The following is a 16,293-nucleotide window of genomic DNA, read 5'->3' as shown; positions in this document are numbered from 1 at the left end:
ATTTTCTTTTTTTAGTGACCTAAGATCCGCCGAGCCAGACTTTCGCTTACGCCTAATCGCCAACTGACGATCCGTACAGTGTGTGGTGCACCTCGGATCAAGCGTCACAATATCAGGAGAAAGTTTAAGATGGGGTGACTCTACCATCATGGTCCCCCAATTAAGACGTATTAGTAATTGCAGAGCGTCAATCCTGAAACCTTTGCGGTGAAGTGAGCAAAGCCGAACCAACTCAGGTGTGGAGTGTCAAATCTTGGAACCTTTGCGATGACGTGAGCAAAGCCGAACCAACGCGGCTGCCCATCGATGGATATATTTTTTCATTTTTTTGTTATCGAAAACAAAGAAGTAAAATTTTTCTTTCTACTTCTTATTTCTGTTTTAAATTATTCCCTGATCACTTTTCTTAGAGTAAAAAAATTAACTGACATTATTAAACAAATGTTTATTCTTTTTTTTGTTTTGAGGAATAAAAGAATAAAAAAACGAAAAAATAAATTGGTTATCAAATAAATCCTTAGGATTTTGTCCCTTTCCTTGCTTGTTTCCAGGGAGTGGACAAGAGTAGATGAATGAATCAAGGGGGTCCTAGGAGAAACCCTTTTATAAATGGGTAAATTGAATAATGTGTATGATAATGAAAAACATGCTTTATAACTGTCACAAAGAAAATGAAATAAGAAGCCTTCCTCATCATCGTATGCTGGAAAACTATGATGTAGATAGAGTACATGAAAAGGCAAATGAGAAAGTAAAGCAAGTTAATAATAACAGTTTCAAGAGTCCCAAATTGAGGGAGGGAAAAAGGGACTATGTCAGGTGTTGAATCACCATCACCCTGCACCAAACGAGGGACTTTGCTCGTGTCTCCCACACAAATTCCGATTCGACACGTCCTATCTTATGTTACCAAACAATTTCCTTCATGCTTTTTCCTATGAGTACAGAATGTAATCAGGCATGCGGGCACTAATAGAAAGAACTCGCCAGTGACAGTTGCCGCAACCCCTTTGATCCGCCAGCGTGCTGTTGTGGATCGAATACAAGTCCCTGTAAGAGCCTGAGGAAAATGATTTTGCCATTTGATCATCTACTCGTCCCTGTGTTCCCTACAGAGAGTCTGGTTAGTCCAGGGGAATGGTCAGGAAAAGGCTCGGGATTCTCTTGGTGATTGCTGCTTTGCTCCAAGTGATCGACACCCGGAATCAACCAGTGATGCGAATTGTCCATCGACATGTTGGATTCCTCGACAGAACTCGTCGTTTCAAAAGCATCGGTTCCCAGAGACCTCAACAAGAATGAGTTTTGCAAGCGCAAGCGGCAGACGGGGCACGTGGATTGTTTCCTTAGCCATGTATCGATGCAGGTGAGATGGAAACTATGGCTGCATTTGGGCATGATCCGCAACACTTCTCCCTCTTGGTACTCTCCTAGACAGATTGAGCATCTGCAGGACCCAAAGAGATCCACCGTTTATAGCAAAGCAATATATAACGACATCTATCTTATCCAACGAACCATTTGATGACATTAGGAGCTTGAGCATTCGTAAAGGACTATCAATCAATCAGCGCATAGAAATTTCAGTGTATATTCGACTTCTGACTAAGTAGTTGATGGATGTGCCTAAACTTACTGTGCATCTTCGACAGAGCTAAAAGCCTTCTGGTCGAATTTCATCGTCGGGATCGCAGCTACCAGAACAGGCTCAAGTCCGCTCACTCGATGCACTGCCTGTTAAGTATAACACAAATTACAAATCCCCAATCGTCATTCAATCAAAATAAAACTCACAGCAACAAATTACAAAGTACATATGCAATCACATATTCACATCCATTATAAAGTTCATCCACCACAATTGGTTGAAGCAGTAAGATCACCAAGTCTCACACTTTCTGGTCAATTCAATCAAAGTCCGGTATTTTCTTGTGCCAGAGTGAAGTTTCATCAAACTCATTCAGAAAATTCATCAACCAGGTGAAGTGCAAACTATCGCGGTTTAAACCAATTCAGAATTCCAGACACAAAGTACTCGACTGTGGTGATATGGAGAGCGAAATATCCCCCAACGAGAAAGACCCAACTTTGCCACCGACCAATGACGAAATATCAAAATGGGTTCCATCAGTACCTGCTCCACATCGATTCTTGAATCGAGCTCGAACATGGGCCTCGGTTCATCCCTCCGCATCCTCCCGCAAATCAGTCTCGTGCACACGAACACAACGAAAGCCGCACTCATCCCAAACCCAATTACAGTGGTAATCAAATTCATACCCGGGGCCGTCATTCACAAAGCTCAAAAGAAAAGGGAGGGCAAGAGATCCAAAACCAGAAGAAGACCCAAGAAGACGACGAAGGAAGAAGAAGAAGAAGAAGAAGAAGAGGAGGAGGAGTCCTCGAGTGACAGAAGTCAAGTATTTTCAGAGGAAAGAACCACTTTTTTCGCCGTGAAGACTGCTCCAATTTTTGGAGTTTTGCTTTGGATTGACTCGAGATCGTACAGTGATTATTAGAATGGATGGGCCATGGATGGGATGGTGAAGGTCAAGAAGATGGAAGAGATGATGACTCTGTAAGAAATTGCCAAGGCTCCTTCGCGTTTCTCTCCTCTTCTCGACCGTGTTAGTACAATATGTAACGCGTGGGGGCGCCACGAGAATCGGGATCTGCCAAATCGAGCACCAATCATAAGATGCATGGAACATACAACCATCTATCCTTAAATTTACCAAAAAAAAAAAAAAACTACATAAAGTCAATATATGTAAATATCTGTAATCTTAATTACCCATTGCCCATATAATAAGTTCTCGTCAAATTCGATTGAATTTATGTTGAATTGGTCGGACTGGCGGACGTTTCGGCGTGCGTGGTGAAAACTGCTTAGCCGAGATGGACTCGTCATCGGACAGTAGAGGATGGCCGACGGATTTGGCCGCAAAGGATATCCAGCGGCGGAAAGAGTAGATAACGTGTCGAGATCAACGGAGAGGATTGAGATTCCAACGCCGGCGTGGAGAATCTGGAGGCTTTTTATTTTTTTCAGCCTTTTTGCTTTCTAGGGGGAATTTGCTAATTTTGAGGATAAGGCCTGGATTAAATAAGATTCATGTATTTCTGGCTGTGGCGTCATTGGTCGACATATTCCGGCCGGTACTTTTCAACTCATGGGAACGAGAGGTCCCATCTTTTGTCCGTGTCTTTTAAGAGCTTGCTAGTTGCTAAAAAGAAAAAAACACTTTGGCCTAAAAATTAGGAAAAATAAGCACATAAATAAGCTTCCATTGTTTACAACATTGTTTAATTTAGAGAAAACAACACAAATAATTCCTAAACTTTAATTCAAAATGTGGTGTGATCCTTGAATTTACAATTTGTTCGATGTAAATATTTAATCTAATCTTTAAATTATATGAAAATATTTAATGTCGCCCTAAATTATTTCAAGTTAATTTAATCTAATCCTTAAACTATATGAAAATATTTAATGTCGCCCTAAATTATTTCAAGTTAACAAAATTTATTGATATGACTTTTAATCCATTAAGTTTGAAGGATGAACAACATGTGGATTATTCATGTAAAATGTTCATCTCAAGTCAGGATGTCATAATTCAAGTCATGAAGATGGACATGTTAACATTTGATTTTTTTCTCTTGTCTAAAGGAGATGTACAAAAGAATGGATATATTGATGTATCACTTTTAAAAATCCAACTCAACATGAAAATAAGGTTTGATTTATTATTTGAGCAAACGTAAAGATTACGTTGAACATTTACTGATAGTTTTGAGATCAATTTGAACAAATTAAAAGTTTATGAATGATATTTCATATTTGATCAAAGTTTGTGGGGACCATTTATGCCACTTTCTCTTTACTTGGATAGACAAATGAAAGAATTGAAAAAAATTAAATATATGATTTCCCTTTTCCTTTTTGTCTGTAAATAATTTCCCTTGATAAAGCCAAGTAGAATACTTGGAAGTCTCATCAAGGTATTTGTTCTAACGCCATTGTTTAATTGCCTAAAAGAAAAATTCGTTCTTTTTCTTTTTCTGTAATGTATTAACTCTAATGGTAAGCTGATAAAGCATGAGTTTAGTCCTCAAATCACGTCTTCGTGATTCCTGGTGCAATTTATTGTATATACGTATCTGTTGTTCTCCATTCTGGGAAGTAACCATTTTCTATTCGCTGCCGCTATCCTTATCATATGATGCGTCAATATAGACCCTTGATTATCTAAATTACATTTATTTATATATTTATGCTGATGTGAAGTGGTATCTCTATTAAGCTGTATACTTAGTTCTCCGGTATATTTAAAAATAGACTATTTTGCCTAGAAAAATAAATTATTTGCTCGGTCGCTCTAGCTTGTTTGAACGCAATACCTTGCGTGTTCAAGCTACAGTATAAAGTACCATTTATTTACTAATTCAACTAAACCTTTTTCAACCGACAAAAAAGAAAAAAAAAACTCAACCTTTTTTGGAACTTTGGAGTTTGCATTCGACCTATTTGATGACATGCTTGGAGTAATTCAAGAGCACGTAATCTTTACTACCTCAAAGGCAGTCGGTTGGTCAATCGAGTTAATTAAGATTTACTCTCAAGTGATTTAGTGCATGATTGATTTCAAGAAAATTCTTATTTTCAATTTGTGTATCAATTGAGCGTAGACAACTTTGATATTATTCCAACTTGCAATCGACGGCATGATGGTGATGTGCTCGGTCAACATGAGCAGTGGCTAGCAAAAATCAAATATTCTGACCGCTCATTCGAAAATCCAATATCTTGTATGAGGTAATAAGGGTGTCTAGGGGAAAAAAATATTTATTTTCTAGAAATCTTAAACATGTTTCCATGTCACAAAAGATTGTGGGCCAGTTCGGAGCCACTTTGAGTTCGTGCTTCTCCGACCCGAAGGTCCTGATTGGCCCAGAAGAACAATGACACTTAACACGGGCCCTGTAACCCGGCCCAAAAAAACTTGTCCATATCGGGCGGGTCGGACCGGGAATAAATAGGCTTCATCATTAATGTTCGTCTCTCGTACGAATGCTTTTCTTTACCCGAAGGGCACTGTGCTCCCTATTCTTACCGTGTAAATGGATTCCACCGACGAGCAAACAAAGCAAGCCCTATAAATGCACTTCATCGGTATTGCGCCGAATTTATTATACTCTTGAAGAAGAAAATAACCATGTTTGGGCATCATGCTTTAATATCATATCAAGTTGGAAAAATCAGTACAAATTTAACGTTACAGTGGTAATAAGTGGGTCAAAAACTGCAGAAAAATTCTAAGAAATCTTTTATAATTTGGATATGCAGCTTAATCATTAGACAATCGTCTGCAATAAGGAACAATGTTCTTCTGTTTTTTTTTTTTTTAATGTGTAGCAAGTTTAATTACACTGATTCGTACGACAATAGTAAATCCTAATAAAAATGGACAATTTCTTCACCCATGTGCTCGTTAATCGAACAAGTTAGATTACTTTAATTCGCATGGACTGTGTTTAGAAATGTGTTAATCCTGATATACCACCTGATGATTCTCTGAAAGAAGAAATTATTGTACGGAACGGATGTTTGCATTTTGAAAGTGCTACCGTCGTTAGCCGATGGACCAACCCATCTGCAATGATACGAAGCACCGACCGAAGGTCCCCACGTGGGAAATGCACAGCCCCACGAGGGCAGGAGTTCGCACGTTGATTTGCCCGCCGCCACGTCACGCTCTCGTCGCATCGACTTTCGAACAGCAGTAGCACATTCAAATTTTTCACCCCATCCCAACGGTAACTGGCGACTCCGATCTCAGCCGTCGATCGACCATCATGCCCGACATTTAATATTCCTGCCCGAATCCACCCTGGTGAGAAATCATTGGCTTTGCGAAAAAAGAAATTCGATAAATGCCGAGAAAATGAGAATCTGAAGAGACGAAGACAGCGAGGGACCTGCCTGCCACCTGATGTACTTCTCTCTCCATCGCATCCCGCAGAGAAAAAAGAGAGGAGCCATTTTGCAGATGCGTTTTGAGTTTTTGAATGCGACCGTCTTCTCAGTTTCGAGAGTTCTCGACCGTTGTCGCCGCGCGTTCGTCGCTCGAGAACACATGTAAATTCTCGGGGGAATTCAGCTTCCAAGTGTTCTCAGATCGTCGCTTTGGAGAAGGAGGACAAGCTAGCCGAAACGACGCGTGGGTTCGATTGCTGATTTTGGAAGTGATGATTTCCGAGAAGTGAGAGGACAAAGAAGCTTTTGAAGGTGCGGGCGAAGCCATAAACTTGCCGAAGAGTTCTTGGAAGGTTGGTATCTGTCAAAACGAGTTTTGATCTGCTTTTCTGAAACTTACCCAGTTATTATCGTGCGTCGGTGTAGTGGTTCGCTTCCATTCTAAAGGTAGGAATTTTAAGTTTTTCAGTGCGCGTCGCATTCAATGACTTTGGGTTTCTTTTTTTTTTTTTTTGTTTAAATGTAGTCCTTAAAGCAATTTCAGGTCTTGTGTTCATTTGTTTGGCCTGTATAATGATTCCCCAGAGGGGTTGGTCTTGACTATGGTTGAACTGAATTGGAATACACTACAACTGTTATGATAGAGACTTTTACCTTCTCTTCAACGCAAAGTCTCACCACAAAGTTCATGTCGCAGGGAAAGCTAGATAAATGTGAGAATTCAGCTAAAACTTCCATCTTTTTAATGTTTCTTTAAGCAAAAATGACCTTTGGATTTAGATGGGCAAAAATCTTTAGCTTATGTAGATGGGTTAAATCTACCGTTGATAATCCCACTCTTTTGTTGGGTGGTAGAGAATGTAAAGCTGCAATTTTTGTTCTGCATATGAATATCTGAAGAATGAATTAACAAGATAATTTCCCGAGAGCTAATCTCTGCTTCTTGATTAGTCAATCGGATGCTTCACGAACGTTTGACGAAACTTCTTTCCTGCGCCATTTGCTTCTCTAACAGCATTTAATTCCTCTGCATTGAATGTTAGAGCTAGATAAAGTAGTAGAGCATGATCAGTGCGACACCTTTAGGTATTTGTTTATTTCGGTCCTGTCCCTTTTTTTATCGATGACTTCTGAAGCTATTATTGACCATCCATTTGTTATTTTCCCTTCGGTTTTGCATCACACGCTTTTCTTGGTTTGTATGACGCATAACCATATAATAATTGCAACTACTCTGCTGTCTTCTAGGTTTCTTCAACAAGTTGGTTCTTTCCATTTTCCTATATTTTTTTGCAAGTTCTGGTTTCCCTCAATCTCAGCTCGATTGTCTTGGGGACAGCTCGTCATGGATTTTTTTCATTGCCAGATTAAAACTATGGTGGAAGAAGGCAAACTTGAGGTTCTGGCGAATCAGCGGTCCATTGAGGATTGGTTGTCACATGCTCGTGAGCTAGTTCCGGTGGCATTGGATAGAGCCAGAGAGGTTAAGGGATTCCCAGCTCGCTGGAGGAAGATAATTTCAAAACTGGAGCAGATTCCCTCATGCTTGTCGGACCTGTCGAGCCATCCTTGCTTCTCAAAGAATGCGCTTTCCAAAGAACAGTTGCAGGCAGTGTCCAGAACTCTTGCAGAAGCAATCAAGTTGGCCGAGTCGTGTTTGGGTGAGAAGTGCGAAGGGAAGCTGAGGATGCAGAGCGACCTTGACTCTTTGTCTGGAAAACTAGATTTGAATCTCCGGGACTGTGGTCTCCTGATCAAGACCGGAGTGCTCGGGGAGGTGTCGGAGCCGGTATCTGCACCCAATTCTTCAACCAAAATGGAGGCCGTAACAAGTAGCAATATAAAAGAATTGCTTGCGCGGCTTCAGATTGGTTCATTGGAGGCAAAACACAGAGCTCTGGATTGCATACTGGAACTTATGAAGGAGGATGAGAAGAGCTTATTCGCTGCACTAGGACGTAGTAACATCGGGGCACTAATCCAAATGCTCACTGCGACATCTACTTGTATCCGTGAAAAATCCATCACAGTCATATGCTCTATCATTGAGTCGGGGAATTACAAGAATTGGCTTGTGTCGGAAGGTGTTTTACCCCCTCTAATTAGGCTTCTTGAGTCCGGAAGCTCAGTAGGTAAAGAAAAGGCTGTGATTTCTGTTCAGAGGTTATCCATGTCGGCTGAGACTGCACGTGCCCTTGTGGGTCATGGAGGGATCCAGCCGCTGATCGAGACATGCCGGACCGGGGATTCTATTTTGCAGGCAGCAGCGGCATGTGCTTTGAAGAACATCTCGGCTTTACCCGAGGTCCGACAGAGTTTGTCTGAGCAAGGGATCGTAAAGGTAATGACCAATCTACTCGATTGTGGAATTTTACTCGGAACCAAGGAATACGCGGCGGAATGTTTGCAGAATCTGACTGCGGCCAACGAGAATCTACGGAAATTGGTAATTTCAGAAGGCGGGGCACGGAGCTTGTTGGCTTATCTAGACCGCCCGTTGCCCCAAGAGTCTGCGGTTTCGGCATTGAGAAACTTGGTTGGATCGCTGCCCCCAGAAAAGCTAGTGTCTCTCAATTTCCTTCCCCGGTTAGTCCATGTACTCAAGTCCGGATCATTAGGTGCGCAGCAAGCGGCTGCGTCGGCCATTTGTAGGGCGTGTGACTCCGAGGAGATGAAGAAACTGGTCGGTGAAGCCGGGTGCATCCCTCTCTTGATCAAGCTGCTCGAGGCCAAGCCCCACAGCGCCCGTGAGATTGCCGCACAAGCTGTTTCCAGCTTGATAACTCTGCCCCAGAACCGCAAGGAGATAAAAAAGGACGACCAGAGCGTGCCTAACTTGGTCCAGCTCCTCGACTCGAGCCCTCAGAACACTGCGAAGAAGTACGCGGTCTTATGCTTATTATGCCTCTCGTCGAGCCAGAAGTGCAGGAGGATGATGATCTCCCATGGGGCGATCGGGTATCTGAAGAAGCTCGCGGAGATGGACATTCCGGGGGCCAAGAAATTGCTGGAGAGGTTGGAGATGGGGAAGCTGAGAAGCCTGCTCAGCAGGAACTAGCGAAGAGGGGAGCTAGACCCACTTGTATGGTCCCAAAATTTCTTTTTCTTTCTTCTTCTTGTCGTATCATGTATGAGCAATATCTCATTGTCCATGTAGGATACTAGTTGATGAGTCCATGTTAGTATGTTGCGACCTTCATGAGTAAAACTCAAAATGTTATTTATGCTAATTGCTAGCCTAGAAGTGTCTTCTTGATGGGTGAGGTTCTTCAGGTTTCATCTCCCTCTGCTATACGAATCTAGAGCTTGAGCTCTTCTTAACATTCGAACTTGTTTCCAACATTATGTAGTCAACGATTTCATCGATGTTCTAATGGCAGCTTACATGTAGTCTCTCAACAACCCCTATATAGGGTAGACGATTGGCTATAAGACTAGACCAGATTAGAAATGATAGACGCACAGTAATTAAAAAATTCAAAATTTCAATTATTGTTGGAACAAGAAAACTTCAATTTGATGATTGGCCGTACCATACCCAGATTAGATGATTTCAATTATTATTCGAACAAGAAAAGTTCAATTTGACGTTTGGTCATATCATTCCCAATATGCACAGAATTATTAACTAAGGCCAGAACACATATTTCAAAGAAATAGAAAAAGAACTGAGGAAGAAATGGAAGCCCCATTTATAATTTGGCCGTTCAACCGAACAATTATGAGGGCCGAGAAAAAAACCAACGCAATGCATCAACTAATGTTCATATTGGAGTGCCGTGCCGAGCGGGACAGGCCCCTATCATGATTATGCACTACGGAAACAGAGAGTCAATGACGTGGAGCACTCATCGCTCAAAAAAAATAAAATGACGTGGAGCACTCGCATTCTCCGTCACACTCATTTTTTATTTCTTTTATTTTTTATATTTTTTTCTTATTTTTCCTTTTTTTTTTTCTTTTTCCTTTTTTCTTTTTCTTTTTTCTTTTTTCTTTCTTCTCTCTCTCTCTCTCACAAATAAAGAAAAAGAAAAAATGGACACAAACAGTCATTAAACTTCCATTAAAATTCATTCATTTTACGAAAAAAATTACATTTTAAGAAATATTTTTAGGAAGTTATTTTTCAAGAAAATGACTATATTTTATGATATTCGACTGAAACTTGAAATTTAAGTGAAAAATATTTTCCACTTTTCGTTATTTAATTTGATTTTTTTGGAAAAATTACCGAACATATTAAAATTTTATATTTTTAATTGACAAAAAAATTTAGTTTTGATTTATATATATATTTTTAAAATGAATTTTTAATTTTTTTTCTTTTTCCTTTTCCTTTTCCTCCCTCCTCCTTCACCGTTGCATGCCTCAACGTGGCCGACCGCTCGGCGGTCAACCAAGATGCAATCGCCAAATTCAGCAAGCTCGAGCCTCCGCCAATCCAAGCGAGCTACAGGCTCGCCGTCCAAAGGACATAACTTGCCTGGATTAGCTGAGCCTCAAGCTTGCTAGTCTCGATGGAGCTTGGGCCTACCAAATCGACTAGCTCAAGCCTCACCCTTGCCGAATCTAGCCTTGGGTAAGGCTGGAGTTGGCTCGTGGCTGGTCATCAGCTGCCATCATGGTCGGCGATCGGCCAAGGAAGAATTTTTTTTAAAAAGAATTAAAAATTCAATTAAAAAAAGAAAAGAAAATGTAAAAAATAAAGAAGAAGAGGGAAAAATAAAATAAAAAATTTTTCAAATAAAAAAAAAAGGAGGATGAGGAGGAGGAGAAAGTGAGGAAAATATATTTTTCTTTTCAAAAGTGGAAAATATTTTCTCTAGTTTAGAAATTTTTTTTTCTTTTCATCTTAAGTAATTCATTTTTTGTGAAATGAATGTTGAAAAATTAAAAAAAAAATATTTCGAAAGTTATTTTCATGAAAAATGGAGCTTATATGTAGTATAATCTCATATAACTCATTAACTTTCAATTTATTTAATGTGATTTATATGTTTAGTTTAATTATCGAATCATATGAAAATGTTCAATATAATGTTTAAATTTGAATTAATAGAATGATAGTAAAATTAAATATGTATAAAAAATTAAGGAATCATATTATCCATTAAATTAAAAATTCAGGAGTCATTATTAAGTAAATTATTTATTTAGTACAGAATCGTCGTGATCCCGAAAGCCAAAAACAGAAAAGCTCAAATTGGCGAAATTGCGAATTTCGAGGACACGTCTGCTGGCACTCGCATCGGTACAGAATCGTCTCCCTCATCCGGTCGTCCCCTCCTGCCATCAATAAAAGGTGAATATAAATATCGTAAATATCCACGGGAGAGAAAAAGTTGCAAGAGAAACTCTCCGGCGAAGAACGTGTTCAAATTGGCCGTCTCTTCCCGTCCGTCGCCTCCGGTGCCGTCCCCCGTTGAGAGGTATGCGCAGGAAGGATTCCCGTCGTTTGAGCTCGTTTCGTTGAATCCGTCGTCATTTTCACTTCGTTCCTAGCTCGGATTTCGCGCGAATCGCGGTTTCCGTGATCCTCCGCCACTCTCTGCTCTTCGTATCGAGTTGTCTGTGGCTCTGTGACGAGCTCGTCTTTCGATAGGTGTAGGATCGATGTCGGTTCCGCTGCGTTGCTTCCTTTTCCCTGACTCGTCGTGCGACTCGTTAGGTTTTCTGAATCCATCGTCGTCGATCTGAATTGATTCAGCTGGTGTTGGGGTGAAATTTGTAGGGGACGACTGCGTTATATATGGAGCTGGGAATAGATTAAGCTATGTTATAGTTTGGTATCTTAGCTAGGGTGGCGAGGGCGGGAAATTGAACTGAGTTACGTTGCAGTACGCGATTCTAATTTGACGTAATTGTTCATTGCTCGTGTAATTGATATCCGGATTTGATTTTGCAGAAAATGCTACATTCTCTAGTGTTTTAGATAGAGAAAGTTCGTCCCTAGCTTGTAATTTGGTATTTTGAGACCTGGAGTGCGCATGTGCGCTCGTGATGTGGTGGTTTGGGGGTGTGGGTAGGGAGGACTGATGGGAAAATGTTATATTGATTGCGGAATTGTCAGTCTCTGGATTTCTGTACAAGTTTTGGAAGGTGAACTTTTGCATTCTGGGTTGAGGCTGAATTCCACGGAGTATTGTTTGCTCTTGCCATCTGTCTTCTAGATTTCTCGTGGTTTCCAGTGCCTTGGTTCTCTGTCAAATGAGAAACCAAGCTTTTTATTTTTATTTTTTTATGTCGTTCATGCAGTGTGAATAGGGTTCTGGGAAAACGGATGCATTTTTGTTGGCCCATGCTCCATATTAATGTTTAAATATGATCGCCTTCTTGAAGGAGCCATTCATGTGCTAAGTTACGTTTGTGTTGATTTCTGTGGATGTTTTTGACTTCAATTATATGCACGGTTGACTACACACATATTGTTTAGTCTTTTCTGATTCTCTAATGGTAAGCACCATGTTTAATTTTTGCAGTTTGATTAGGTTAAGGATGAGTTCTTTAGACGTAGCTAGAGCCGAACTTGCCCTCACAGTTCTGTATCTGAATAAGGCTGAAGCCAGGGACAAGATATGCAGGGCCATTCAGTATGGATCAAAATTCTTAAGCAATGGAGAGCCTGGTACAGCCCAGAATGTCGACAAATCAACCAGCCTGGCACGAAAAGTATTTCGTCTTTTCAAGGTTAGGCTACTCTTCCTAATTATACTTTATGTTACGTTTTTTCCGACAATGCTTGGATAGTTGCAATTCTTTTATCTGATATAGTTGTGGATATAACTCCTTCGCTTTCCATTTCTAAAAGACTATTTGACTGCTTGTTGGCTTATTTTCCTTCAAGTGTCCAGATGTATCTACCCTTTTTAAACATTGCATTTATCTATAACGTTCTTTCTCAATTTCATGAGATGGTGATATTGGCCTGAAAATAATATATATTAGACTTCCTATTCTAACTCAGATTTGTTGCTGTTCCATTTCATTTTTTAAAAGCAGTTCGTCAATGATCTGCATGGTCTTATCAGCCCTGTTCCCGAAGGGACACCTCTTCCTCTTGTTTTGCTTGGAAAGGTAAAATTAAATGGCTGATAGAGCATTCTCTGAGATTCCTCTTCTTTTTCTACAGATAATGGACTGATTCTCTTTTATGCATATGATCTTTCATGAATTTTTGTTTGTTTGCAGTCCAAAAATGCATTATTATCGACTTTCTTGTTCCTTGATCAAATCGTATGGCTCAGTAGAACTGGCATTTACAAGGTATGAAGGTTGCTATTTTCTGTGTCCGGTATAAATGTGGTTGTGTTAGATGTTAGGACTGAAGGACCTTGATATTTTGTGTGGTGCAGAACAAAGAACGTGCTGAGCTACTTGGGCGGATATCACTCTTCTGTTGGATGGGTTCCTCAGTATGCACTACCTTGGTTGAGGTCTGTGGCATTCCCTTATTATTTAGCTTGTTTTAAATTCCTAAATGAAACAATGTAAACTGATTTTCGTACAATCTTTTGGTGATTCTTGAATCAGCTTGGGGAGATAGGGAGGCTGTCCGCATCAATGAAGAAGTTGGAAAAGAATCTAAAAGATGGTGACAAGCATCAAGTATGGCCACAATGCTCTTTTCTAATCAATCAAGTCTTCGTCCATCTGTCACCACACCCATTGTTGCTTCTTGCCTTACATTGTCAGTATTCAGTTTCTGTGGTGTGATATGTTCTGTTCCTTTTGTACTTCCCTGGCACAGAATGAGCAGTATCGGGCTAAGCTTAAAAGATCCAATGAGAGGTCTCTGGCCCTGATTAAGGCGTTGATGGACATCGTTGTTGCGGTGGGCCTGCTTCAATTGGCACCTAAGAAAATTACTCCCCGTGTAACAGGAGGCTTTGGATTTATTAGCTCTCTTATCTCATGTTATCAGGTAGTTGATCTAATCTCTTCTTGTACTTCACCTGAACATGTTGTCATTTGTGCGGTAACAAACTAGAACCTATGATCAGCTAAATGCACCATCCTTGGGATGTTGATAAAGAATTTCCATAACAAAAAAATTTGTTGATGTTGTCAGCAAAGTAATAACATATGATGTAGCACTGGTGGTCTTCTTGAACAATTTTTTATGATGACCAAACATTCTGAAGATAAAGCCATTTTTTTTTTTTGATGACCCAATAATGAAGTATTGGGTTAATTGTGATGCTGCTTAGACTTCTTTAGTTGCATGCAGATTTAGCGTTTCACATGCCTCGTATTTGGAAGTGATTATTGACGTGTATTTTGACAACTCTTTATATTGTGAATCTTCATCCATCTGTTGGTAATTAATTATGGTGACATTTACGCGAATGCCTCTGTTGCTTTCATGCAGTTACTTCCTTCACCACCCAAGTCAAAGGCATCCTGAGGAGAGAAAGCTTATTCTGATCATACAGCCTCTGTATCACTCCAATAATCGCCAAAGGCCTGTGCTTGAATCTGCAGTAGTGTATGATTTTTGCTTCAGCTTGCTGTCTCTTAGGGTGATGTTGAAACTTGCCCATTACTTGTGCATCTATGCTTTATTAAGTTATCCGTTGATATCGATGACAAATAATATGCCTTGCTGTTGTCTTTGGTCTTGTTCAATTGTTGCTGTTAGGTTCTGTATGACATCAGACAATAGTTGCTTCAACATGTCTAATTCAACCTGTTGTAGGAGGTATGAGCAGGTAGCTTGACTTGATATGAGTCTGGTTGGTGCTTGAGATTTCTCTTGCTTTTGGTTAGTTGGAAGCATGTGACAGAAGCGATGATCTCTGACTATATTAACGGCTTGTTTGAGAAAAAAAAAAAGATGTTAGAAGAGCTCTTTCTGCAGATTATATGACGAACGAACCTAATCACAATGCGATGGATATGTAGGAACATGTGGATTTTTATGGAGAGATTGTGTTTTGGATATGTGAGTGGTTTGATCCAATGAAGTAAGTCTAGTGGTGGTAATGTAATCGAGATTTACTTTTAGTCGTTGCTCTTTTATCCTCTTCTAAAATATTATGGCAGTTTTTTCAAACCTTAGGTGTGTGAATTCTTATCAGGGGACCCGGCTTCATGCTACTCGTTGTTTGTACGATCCGCTGACTTCTGTACATGGGTGGTTAGTTCTGATGTGTTACCGCATGGTAGGTGACCATGCATGCGATTTCTTCTTGTTCATGCTCTTCTCCCTTCAGAACACGCATGTGACTGGGTCCGTCAAAACGTGCAATTTCGAAATTGCATGTTCGAGTAAGTTCAATGTCGGACGATCCAAACGTGATCATTACGGAATTTATCAGTAATTTAACGCCGCGATCATAGCGACACGCTATCCTGCGTGGGTTTGTTGCGTTGCACCTTGTGGAGAAAGGTCAGTGGAGTTGACACCAAAGTAGGGGTCCAATAAAAAAACACTAAATGAGGGAAAATCTAAAAAAAAAAAAAAAAAAAAAAGACAGGATGTTCATTTGTCTCGGGCCCACTCGCTTGTAAATTGGTAGTTATCTTTCTCTGCAGAATCAAGAATCTGCAAGTCTCTGAACTGAAAGTTTTGGGGTCTTTCCTTGCATTTGGAATTCCTCCGTGCTTCATTGGCTATGTAGCATCTTTGCACTTTGCATGGCTACTTTCCTTTGTCACGAGAAAGACCCGACCATAAAGGAGTTAAAGGAACATTTTCTTGAAAGTCTGGTAATCATCGGGGACAAAAGATCATTTGCAGATGATCGGATCACAAATTATGGGATGTCAGAGCAGTTCTGCTGTCTTATGCCGTGAATCCTACTTACCGTTCTAAGCATCCCCACTTTGCAGAAAGGGCCTTTAAGCTTATTTCAAGCTAAAATTTTATCACTATATATCTATATTTATATATGATAAATGTCGTCCCGTAAATCTGTGCCTAAGTCGATTTGGGAAGAAAAACGAGTTCCTTATTGACGATATGCCCACAACGGTCAGTCTTTTTCTCACAAACTTCATGTACCCTTATAAACATTTCTATGTTAAATCCATGTGCATTGTTGTTGGTTACATGTGGTGTGGAATCCATACGTACCAAAAACTTGCGAGCATCTTTTGCATATGACGGAGCTTATTCAAGATGAATTTCAGCAGCGTTGCATGTAACATGGCTTGATTATCTTGTTCATTTTTTGGCTGTTTAAAAATCGATCCAATTAGGCTTTGCTATGATAAACCATACGTGGCCGATTTCGTGAAATTTGTCAAGACTACTTATTGATGTCAAATCATTTATTCGGGCCATGCCACATTTATAGCATTTATGCAATTTG

At 40.1% G+C, this 16,293-nt stretch overlaps 3 protein-coding genes and 1 long non-coding RNA gene across 9 annotated transcripts; 2 read left to right on the top strand and 2 right to left on the bottom strand.

Moving 5' to 3' along the window:
• Positions 1–635: 635 nt before the first annotated feature.
• LOC104443492 (RING-H2 finger protein ATL51) lies at positions 636–2,624 on the bottom strand. Its single transcript, XM_010056934.3, has 3 exons — positions 2,135–2,624; positions 1,637–1,734; positions 636–1,447 (listed from the first exon to the last, which is right to left on the bottom strand). Exons 1-3 carry the CDS (start codon positions 2,291–2,293, stop codon positions 1,087–1,089), a joined length of 618 nt encoding a protein of 205 aa, XP_010055236.2. The 5' UTR covers positions 2,294–2,624; the 3' UTR covers positions 636–1,086.
• A 2,582-nt stretch (positions 2,625–5,206) lies between these two features.
• LOC120293544 lies at positions 5,207–6,122 on the bottom strand. The gene is made up of 2 exons (XR_005551547.1): positions 5,983–6,122; positions 5,207–5,879 (listed from the first exon to the last, which is right to left on the bottom strand). It is a non-coding gene; the product is annotated as an uncharacterized LOC120293544 (long non-coding RNA).
• On the top strand, positions 5,930–9,301 carry LOC104443491 (protein CELLULOSE SYNTHASE INTERACTIVE 3). 5 transcript variants are annotated; one of them, XM_010056930.3, is made up of 2 exons: positions 5,930–6,333; positions 7,347–9,301. In XM_010056930.3, exon 2 carries the CDS (start codon positions 7,356–7,358, stop codon positions 9,036–9,038), a length of 1,683 nt encoding a protein of 560 aa, XP_010055232.2. In that variant the 5' UTR covers positions 5,930–6,333; positions 7,347–7,355; the 3' UTR covers positions 9,039–9,301. The 5 variants fall into 5 exon arrangements, with proteins under 5 accessions (XP_010055232.2, XP_010055230.2, XP_010055233.2 ...); XM_010056928.3 differs by having other exon boundaries at positions 7,229–9,301; XM_010056931.3 differs by lacking the exon at positions 5,930–6,333 and adding an exon at positions 6,498–7,066 and having other exon boundaries at positions 7,347–9,236.
• A 1,950-nt stretch (positions 9,302–11,251) lies between these two features.
• LOC104443490 (peroxisomal membrane protein 11D) lies at positions 11,252–14,707 on the top strand. 2 transcript variants are annotated; one of them, XM_039314171.1, is made up of 9 exons: positions 11,274–11,409; positions 12,236–12,337; positions 12,460–12,667; positions 12,980–13,054; positions 13,169–13,243; positions 13,333–13,413; positions 13,511–13,585; positions 13,728–13,901; positions 14,349–14,707. In XM_039314171.1, the coding sequence occupies exons 3-9, from the start codon at positions 12,476–12,478 to the stop codon at positions 14,382–14,384; spliced, it is 708 nt and encodes a 235-aa protein (XP_039170105.1). In that variant the 5' UTR covers positions 11,274–11,409; positions 12,236–12,337; positions 12,460–12,475; the 3' UTR covers positions 14,385–14,707. The 2 variants fall into 2 exon arrangements, with proteins under 2 accessions (XP_010055228.2, XP_039170105.1); XM_010056926.3 differs by lacking the exon at positions 12,236–12,337 and having other exon boundaries at positions 11,252–11,409.
• Positions 14,708–16,293: the final 1,586 nt, after the last annotated feature.

Source organism: Eucalyptus grandis, chromosome 5 (genome assembly GCF_016545825.1).
Source record: "Eucalyptus grandis isolate ANBG69807.140 chromosome 5, ASM1654582v1, whole genome shotgun sequence".
NCBI lineage: Eukaryota > Viridiplantae > Streptophyta > Magnoliopsida > Myrtales > Myrtaceae > Eucalyptus > Eucalyptus grandis.
Note: the sequence above shows the minus strand (reverse complement) of the source record. Positions and strands in the feature narration are given on the sequence as shown.

Bases quoted from the DNA above. Each gene is read 5' to 3' on its own strand.
- LOC104443490 (XM_010056926.3), top strand. From the start codon at position 12,476: ATGAGTTCTTTAGACGTAGCTAGAGCCGAACTTGCCCTCACAGTTCTG. The intron at 12,668-12,979 runs GTTAGGCTACTC...TTTTAAAAGCAG, and splicing joins AAGTATTTCGTCTTTTCAAG to TTCGTCAATGATCTGCATGG. The intron at 13,414-13,510 runs GTCTGTGGCATT...TTCTTGAATCAG, and splicing joins TATGCACTACCTTGGTTGAG to CTTGGGGAGATAGGGAGGCT.
- LOC104443492 (XM_010056934.3), bottom strand. From the start codon at position 2,293: ATGACGGCCCCGGGTATGAATTTGATTACCACTGTAATTGGGTTTGGG. The intron at 1,735-2,134 runs GTACTGATGGAA...TATACTTAACAG, and splicing joins CAAGAATCGATGTGGAGCAG to GCAGTGCATCGAGTGAGCGG. The intron at 1,448-1,636 runs GTAAGTTTAGGC...TGGGTCCTGCAG, and splicing joins AGCTCTGTCGAAGATGCACA to ATGCTCAATCTGTCTAGGAG.
- LOC104443491 (XM_018875124.2), top strand. From the start codon at position 7,017: ATGTTAGAGCTAGATAAAGTAGTAGAGCATGATCAGTGCGACACCTTT. The intron at 7,067-7,228 runs GTATTTGTTTAT...GCTGTCTTCTAG, and splicing joins GATCAGTGCGACACCTTTAG to GTTTCTTCAACAAGTTGGTT.